The 8,170-nt window shown below is 68.6% G+C and overlaps 1 protein-coding gene across 1 annotated transcript in view; it reads left to right on the forward strand.

The window, feature by feature from the left end:
• Positions 1 to 8,170, forward strand: part of KCNQ1 (potassium voltage-gated channel subfamily Q member 1) — a 318,572-nt gene that overhangs the window by 48,751 nt on the left and 261,651 nt on the right. The window contains exon 4 of the mRNA XM_077757142.1: positions 4,601 to 4,691. Coding sequence (XP_077613268.1) covers positions 4,601 to 4,691 — 91 coding nt within the window. The remainder of the gene's footprint in view (positions 1 to 4,600; positions 4,692 to 8,170) is intronic.

Genomic DNA, 8,170 nt, shown 5'->3' on the forward strand with positions numbered 1-8,170 from the left:
CGCCGTGCTGCCTTTTCTCCTCCTTTGGGGGAACCCCAGGCTTCGGCATTCCTAAGCCTCTGTTTTCGCGCCTGAGAGATGGACGTTCCTAGTACCTAGCTCGCTGTATCAGCCGGGGACCCAGGAAACACCCTGATGGGGACGGAGCCCCGGCTCTTACCGCCCTCCCTCCCGTCAGTGACCACAGGCCGCTGCTCCCTGCCGGGTCGCCCCCCGGCGCCCACACGGCTGATGAGAGACCTCGGCCTGGGAAGGTTCCCGGACTGCACGGGCCCGGCTGGAAGGCAGGGCCTCTCTAAGGTGCAGGCAGCGGCTTCAGCCCCTTGGAGCCGCAGAGCCCGGGGGGTCTGGGACCCCTCCCCAGGGCACGGCCCGGGTGCCCCCCTGCCCGAGGCCTCCCTGTCGGGTTCAGGGACCCACAGCATCTGTTTGGGAAGAGACCGCGAGTCTCGGGGGGCATTCTCCCCCCGAGCCTGGGGCTGCTGCTTCCTGGGCTTGCCCTGCCGTCTCCCCGAGTTGACCTGTGGGTCATGCTCTCCTCTGGCATTGCACCTGCTGTTGCCCCTGCCCGGACCAGGCCCCTGCCTCTGAGAAGCCCTCCCTGGTCACCCCTTCCAAGCGGAATGAGAGAGGGAGGCGTTTCAGGGGAGAAAGGGGTGCCCGGCTGGAAGGAAGCCCCCACCTGCTCACGTCAAGTCCAGCGAGGTCCCTGGGCCCCGGGGCGTGTGTGCGGGGGGCCAGCTGATGACAGGGAAGGGCAGGGCCCGAGCCCCTTGGTGACACCCGGGAAAGGCTCCTTCCTGCGCAGGTTTCTCGCTGGTGGTTCTTAACTGACTTGTGGGGCCGGGCAGCAGCCCCCTGAACCCCGTGGCCCCGGCTCCCAGAGCCCAGGGCTGCCGCCAGCCCCGCGCCGGGAGGACGGGCCCCCAGAGCGGGACGGGGCCGTGTGCAGAAGCAGCAGCTTTGCGGGCAGGACGCGGCTCAGGGTCCTGAGGGGCAGCAGGGATCCGGGGACGGGGACGGGGGGGGGGGGTGCTGCGTGTGGTGACAGGCGTCCTCGCGCAGAAGAGCTGACAGGGTCCACGTGACCACGCAGCCCCAGCCCAGGGTGATGCCTGGGGCCGCAGAAGCTGGACCAGGATACAGCGCCCCCCTCCCCAGCGTGGTTCAGCTGCGTGCACGCAGCGTGGGCTTCCCGCCCTGGCAGCCGTGGCACTGGCGCTGGGCCCGGCCCTTGGCCCAAGTGGGGGTTCAGTCTCAGCCTGAAGCTGGGGCTGGGGAGCCTGGGGTCGGCCAGCTTGGGCTCATGGTCGGCGCTGTGGCCCTGAAGGCGTTCCTGTGCCTCGTAGCCTCGGGGTCGCCTCGCCGCCAGTGCTGTGATTCTGCTCCCGGATGTCCGGGCCACCTGCGGGTGTGCCTCACGTGGGGTGACGGGCCCCTCACGGGGGTTTAGAGGGAGCAGTGCCGGCACGGGCTGGGCTACGGGGGGCCCTGTGGACGGCCCTGCGGGGCCTGAGGCCACCCCCGTGGGAGCCCAGTGTCAGTGGGCATCGCGCCAGGCGCACTGGCACCAGCTCCGGGCAGGGCACCTGCCCTTCATTTGTTCCAGCTCTTGGGAACCTTCCGGGGCGAGGTTTATACAGAGAGAAGCCTCTGATACGGTTTGGGGTTAAACACGTCAGCACCTAATCTGCTGAATCACACGTTCAAAACCCGTCTGGCCTCGGGCTTGAGGTCCCTCCACACGGCCTTTGTTTACCTGCCTGCGAAGGTCCTGTCCTGGGGGGGGCGGGGGGGCCCTGAACCCTGCGTGCCCTGCCCCCAGCCTTGTTCGGGCTCGGTCAGCCGTCCGCTGCTGCATCCAGACGTCACTCCCTTAACTTTATGAAAATCGCAGTGAAATCCACGTAAAATGTATCATCCTAAGCGTGTCAGGCGCACAGCTCAGGGACATTATGAACATCCTGTCTCCAGAACTTTCCATCTTTCCAAACAGAAACTGTCCCCGTGAAACAGGGACCCCCAGCGCCTCCCCCAGCCCCAGGGCCCACCGTCCACTCTCCATCCGGGTGATCCTCCTCCGCTCCATTTCAAGCTCCCCGAATTTCAGCTCGGACCCTAGGGCCACCTGATGGCCACGTTCTTGGGCGTGGGGGCGCCGAGGGCTCGGGAACAGCCGCGCTTTCTGTCCCCTGCCGAGCGTGGTGCACGTGAATGATTCTCAGCTTCACCGGGAAGCCCCCCAGGGCTGAAAGGTGCCTCCGGGTGGGCTGGGGAGAACGCCGTGGCTTCGCAGCGCTTCCGAGGGGCCGGCGCACCCCCACCCGGCTCACCGCCTGCGTCCTGCCCCCACCGGGGTGCCCTCCCCCACCGGGGTGCCCTCCGGCTGTCCTGGACGGCGCCCTGGCGGGCCTCCTGCATTCTTCTGTGTTCCCAGGGCACCTGGCTGATGCAGGTACGGGAATGATGACCGATAAGATTCAGGACGTCCCTGGCACTTGGGGCCCCGGCTCCTGCCAGCGGCACAAGCAGGGCATTGTCCCTCGGGCCAACACGGCCTGGTGGGGGTGGGCGACCTCTGTCCCGCCTGCCTCTTCTCCACCCCGCCCTGCTCCCACACCTGACCCAGAAAATGGGTCAGAGCCCTTCTTTTCCAGGGCCTCTGTCTCCCAGCTCTCGGGAGCCATGGGTGGCGGGCTGGACCCGAGCCATGGTCTCAGCGCCAGGGACTCAGGAGGCCCCGAGCCCCCCAGGGGCAGGGACCCTGTCCCCGCATCTCCGAGGCCCGCAGGCGCAGCCGGGACAGGACGGAGCAGACACACACACTTAGTGTGGGTGACAACACTTGATGAGCGCGGGGCAGGGGAAGCAGGGCCCTTCGGTGGGCGTCAGCTGTCCCCCGGCCCTCGCTGGAAAGCCGTCTGCAGCGGCCCTGTGGGCTCCCGGCCCAGGGTCCCCCTCCGCTCAGCTCTGTCTGCCCGGGGCCTCCCCGTGATCTCTGCTCCGGGGTGAGGGCGCCCGTGCTGACGTCCCCTCCTGGGGGCCGGCGGGGCCCGTGTGCAGACGGGGCTGCTGCTCAGTGAGCGAGGCTCCGGACGGCAGCCCTCCCCCCTCCCCGGGCTCTCCTGCTCCCGGGCACAGGGGGCCGGGCACAGGGGCTGACACGGGTGTGCACGGGGCCCGAGTCCGTGCTCTCATGGGGACACACGCGCTGCCCCCTTGGGCCCTGAGGCTCAGCTGAGCACCAGTCAGGCAGGCGGCGGTGCCATCACAACCCCCCAGGGCCAGAGCTGCCGCGGGGGGTGGGAGACGGCCCAGAATGTGGGGCTTTTCATGCATGTCCTGGCTGTGGGTCCTGGGGGCGCCGGGCCTCCCTTCGCGGGGGATGTGACTCGGGCGTGGCTGGTCTGTAGAAGGGGTAACTGTTGGCTGGCTGGATAATGGCCCCCAGAGATGTTGGGGTCCTGACCTTAAGGGGCAAGAGGGGCCTCACAGGTGTGGCTGAGTGAAGGACCTCGAGGTGGGGTCACCTTAGTCTCGGGGGGCCCTCCTCGTCCTCACAAATGTCCTTAGAGGGTGACAGGTGAGGTGGGCGTGGAGGAGAGACCTCCCAGGGGTCAGAGAGACGTGAGCTGTCCCCACCGCCCCCCCACCCCGGCCCTCCTGGCCCCCAGGGACACGGCCCTGCCGTCCTGGCACCTCTGTGCTGGAACCACACGTGGCCCCAGGAAGCACAGACCCCTGTGGTGGGTGACGACGCCGTGGCAGTCTCGGGGTCCAGGTCACTGTCTGTAAAGCAGCGGGTCGGGGGGCCCGGAGGGGGTGCTCCCTGGGGCTGACAGGGTGACGGCTGTGTCATCCCAGGCCACAGGAGGAGAGGCCACGGGAGCTGAGTGCTTGTCCCAGGCCCCTGAGTCCCTGCTTTGACGTCCGGCTGCACTGCCCTCCGTGGCCCCATGAGGACGTGGCCGAGGGCTCTGGCTCGTGTTGATGGGGAAACAGTCAGGGGGCACTGCCCGGGCCACGTGGCGCAGGTGGCGAGCCTGCGTCTTCTTTGGGTGGGTGCTTCCTGGGCCCCGTGTGCACCAGAGGCCTGGGAGCCGGCCGGGGAGCGAGCCGGTGGGGAGCGGGGCCCAGACGGGCCCTAGGCTGTGGGTCGGGGCCCGTGGCATGGCGCACGCAGGGCCTGGAAGGGGAGCCCCGTGCCCACGTGGTGGTCTGGCCACAGACGGGCACTGGCTGCCCCCCCGGCACGTGCCTGTGTCCTGGTGAGGTTGAAGCCCCATCGCATCGCCCCCGTGGAGGGCTCCCCTTGGGGTCTACGTGGAGTCCTGGCGTCTGTGAAACCACTTTCCTGGGGGCTGTGGCCCCGGTCCTGGCGGACGGCTGGACGCCCTTCCAGGCGAGTGGGAGTGCGGAGCGAGACGCTGCAGAGCGCGGGCGTGTGGGGCCCCTGGTCCTGGGCCAAGACCGGGAGGCTTGATGCAGTCTCGGGGCGGGGGCGGCAGCAGGCGGAAAGGCCCAGNNNNCGGGCGGGCGCCTGGCGGGGCAGAGCGGGCAGGCTGGCCGCCACAGCTGACCGCGTGTCTTCCGCCCTCAGCTTCCTCATCGTCCTGGTCTGCCTCATCTTCAGCGTGCTGTCCACCATCGAGCAGTACGTCGCCCTGGCCACAGGCACCCTCTTCTGGATGGTACGTAGCCACACGAGGGGCTGGACGGCTGTCGCAGCCGCGGGGACTCTGGTCTGCGGGCGAGTGGCCCGTGGCGTGGAGTGAGCTGCTCTGGGCCTTTCCTGCCTGCGTGGTGACCCCGTCTGGTGTCCTTCCCACCCTGCCGGCCAGCAGCTGGGGACTGGAGGCATAGGGACCCCCGCTCTGGCTCCCGCACTTGCCAGGGTGTGACTGCCAGGCTGGGACTGGTGGTCTGGGAGGGCTTCCTGGAAGAGGGGACTTCCAAGCTAGGCTGGGACAGGAGGACGGGAAGACCTGTCAGCACAGCTTCCCACACCTGCCCCGTGGCCCTGGGTGTCGGGGTGACCCCTGGCCCGGGTTGAGGCCAGTACTTGGGTGTCTGGTCCCACCTGAGCCTCTGGCCAGATGCCCCTGCCCTGGCCACCTGCTCGGCCCCGTCCACCGACCTGTGTCTTCCCACCTTGACTCGAGGTGCCGTCTTCACTGTAGACCAGACGCCCCGGTGCGCGCGGGTCTGCGTGGGGATCTGCTCCTCTGCCCCCCGGTGACTTCACCCCCAGGCCGCGCGCCCTCCGTGGCCGTGTGACCTCCGTGGCCGTGCGCCCTCCGTGGCCGTGTGACCTCCGTGGCCGCGTGCACCCCCAGGCCGCGCGCCCTCCGTGGCCGTGTGACCTCCGTGGCCGTGCGCCGGTCTGTCCTGTCCCGTCACCTAGTGTCTGCGCGGCTGCCGCCCACCTGTCCAGTGTTCGCGAGAAATCTGGTGGCAGCTGGGGGACGTCCGTCGGGTGAGGTGTCCCGTCCACGGGCTCCGTGCGCCTGTTTGCTGGGACAGTGTACGGTCTCCTACCGTGGGGACGGTGGTGGGGAAGGCATCAGCTGCTGTCACAGACGGGCTTCCTCTTCCTGTGTGTCCGGAGGTCGCTCACGCGCCCTCTCTCGCTCGCTGTTTCCCCGTCTGGGACTCTGTCCTCTGGTCCCGTGGGGCGGCCTGGACCCGGGGTCGCGGCCAGCAGAGGCATGTGCGCGGGGCTTCTCCGGGGGTGGGGCGCCAGGCCCCGCGAGCCCCGGGNGGGGGTGGGTGGGGCGCCCTGGCCTGATGGGCGCTCTCCTGCGCCCTCGGCCCTAACGTGGCTCTCGCTCCCGTCGCCCTGTTAGGTGCTTTCTCGTCTAGAAGTAGGGCCACGCTCGCTGTCAGAAAGCAGGATGGTGACCCTGAAAGTGGGAGGCAGAGCCGTCCCTGGTCCTGGGGACCCACGAGAGCAGCCAAGTTGCCGCGGCCCCGGCCACTGTCCTAGACGAGAGACGTCCCCAAAGCCCAGCACTGGTGGCCCTGGCACAGGCGGGAAGGGGCCGCCCCCCTGCAGGTGGGCGGGGGCGATGCTTCCCGGGGTGGGGCGGCCTCGCTCGCGCCTGCCGGCGGCCGGGGGAGCCAGGGGCCTGGCACGGGGCTCTGCTGCCTGGGGGTGTCCCGTGAGGAGCTGCACCGCAGCCTGGACCGCACGGAGCACGTCAAGAGTCCTGGGGCGGCCGTTTAGATGGCGTTTGTCCCCCGCAACGTCAGAGCCCGGAAGTCAGAGACCAGGGGCCAGGACGGTCTGTTTGGTGAGGACCCCCTTCCCGCTGGCACGCCGTGCCCTCAGGGTGTCCTTGCGCGGAGGGCGGGGGGCTCTGGCGTCCCTTCTTACGAGGACACCGACCTTACAGGCTCGAGGCCTCACTTCAGTTACCTCGGTTTACCTAATCGTCTCCTTAACAAGCCCATCTCCAAATGTCGTCACACGCTGAGGGGCTTGGGGGTGGGACGCCAGCGTGTGACCGTGGGGGGCGCACAGTTGAGCCCACGAGGCCCCGTGCGTGCGTCCCTGCATGCCGTGGCCGTGTGAACCCAGGGCCCTGAGCCGAGGCGACGACTCAGCCCGTCCTCGTGAGCTCAGGCAGGACCCTGGGCCAGCTGGGGGGTGGGGCTGAGTGTGCAGCAGCCGCCAGGACCCTCGCAGCCGTGGCCTGCACCCTGCCGTGTGGTTGGGACCCCAGGCCCCGTGCTGTCCGTGGAAACCAGAGCCGCGGACCACAGCCCCGGGGTGGGCGCAGACCCTGGTGGCCTCAGGACTCTGTGCTCTGGCCTGCACTCTCCTCTTGCCCCGGGCACCTCCCTTCCAGAGAAGACCCGTCCCGTTCAGAGCTCATGGTTCATTCCACGGCGTGGTGCGGCCCCCCAGCATCCCGGCTGCCCCCCCATCCTGGCTGCCCCCACCCCTCTCCGTCTGTCCTGGGCACCCCCTCTGCCCTCCCGCAGTCACAGCATTTCTGAGGCCCGCATGCCACCTGGTGGCCATTATCTGAACTGCAGGCTCAGATGCCCCGGCTGGGGATGGGGCTCAGCAGGGGCTGGGAGGGGGGAGGCTTGTGGCTCCTCCTTCCTCTGGGACCCAGGATGGCTGTGCCCGGGGACAGCCCCCCCGCCCCAGGCAGAGAGCCCACTCCCACTGTGTCCCACCTGCCCTCCAGCCGTTCGAGGGCAGAGACCCCGAGCAGCCTCCCTTGTCTGCCACCTTTGTGTCCCCCCAGGGGCCGTCTCTGCATAAGCCTTCTCTGGAGGGTGGCAGCACTTTTTAAAAAATGTTTATTTTTGGGGGGGGCATAGCATGAGCAGGGGAGGGGCTGAGAGGGAGACACAGAATCTGAAGCAGGCTCCAGGCTCTGAGCTGTCAGCACAGAGCCCAACGCGGGGCTCAAACCCACGAACCGCGAGATCATGACCTGAGCCGAAGTCAGACGCTCAACTGACTGAGCCCCCCAGGCGCCCCCCACACTTCCTAAAACAAGCCTCCTTGTTCCCCAAACTCCCTGTTGCGTTTAGGATAAAGCTGACCTCTCTGCCTGGGCCCCCAAAATGCTACGCGCACTTCACTGTCTCCCTCTACCCCAGGGCCCTGCCGCCTGCGCCTTGGACTCTCCCCACTGCCTCAAGGCCTCTGCGTGTGCTCTGCTCTTGGCCTACGGGTCTCCGGGATGCCACGTGACTGGCTTCTTGTCCAGTTTTGGGGCTGAGCTTGGCTGTCACTGTCCCTGAACGTGCCGTCGGGGGCCCCCCATTCCTCTCTCCCCGCGCACCTGCCTTCCCAGCAGTCTGGGGGCTCTGCGGGTGGGCTCACCGCGTCATCACCGTGCACTGCCTGGGGGGGGGGGGCCCACACGCCCAGCACGGTGCTTCCAGGCCTTGGACTTGCCCCATGAGCCCCTGTCCCCGGACCTGCCCCCCGCAGGACACCCCCAAGCTGCTGTGTGGCCCCAGCCTCAGCCCCCAGCCCCTGTAAAGTAGGGGGCGTGGTCAGGGCAGCTTCAGCTTTAGCCGGTGGCCTTGCTGGGTTCCAAGGACATCCCAGCTCAGCGGCTGAACAGAGCCAGATGCTTCGAGGGGGGTTTGAACCGGCTGTGTCCGGCTGCCACTGGAGAGCCCTGACCATGGGGGGGGGGGG

This window comes from Crocuta crocuta, unplaced genomic scaffold (assembly GCF_008692635.1).
Source record: "Crocuta crocuta isolate KB4526 unplaced genomic scaffold, BGI_CrCroc_1.0 scaffold653, whole genome shotgun sequence".
NCBI classification, from domain to species: Eukaryota; Metazoa; Chordata; class Mammalia; order Carnivora; family Hyaenidae; genus Crocuta; species Crocuta crocuta.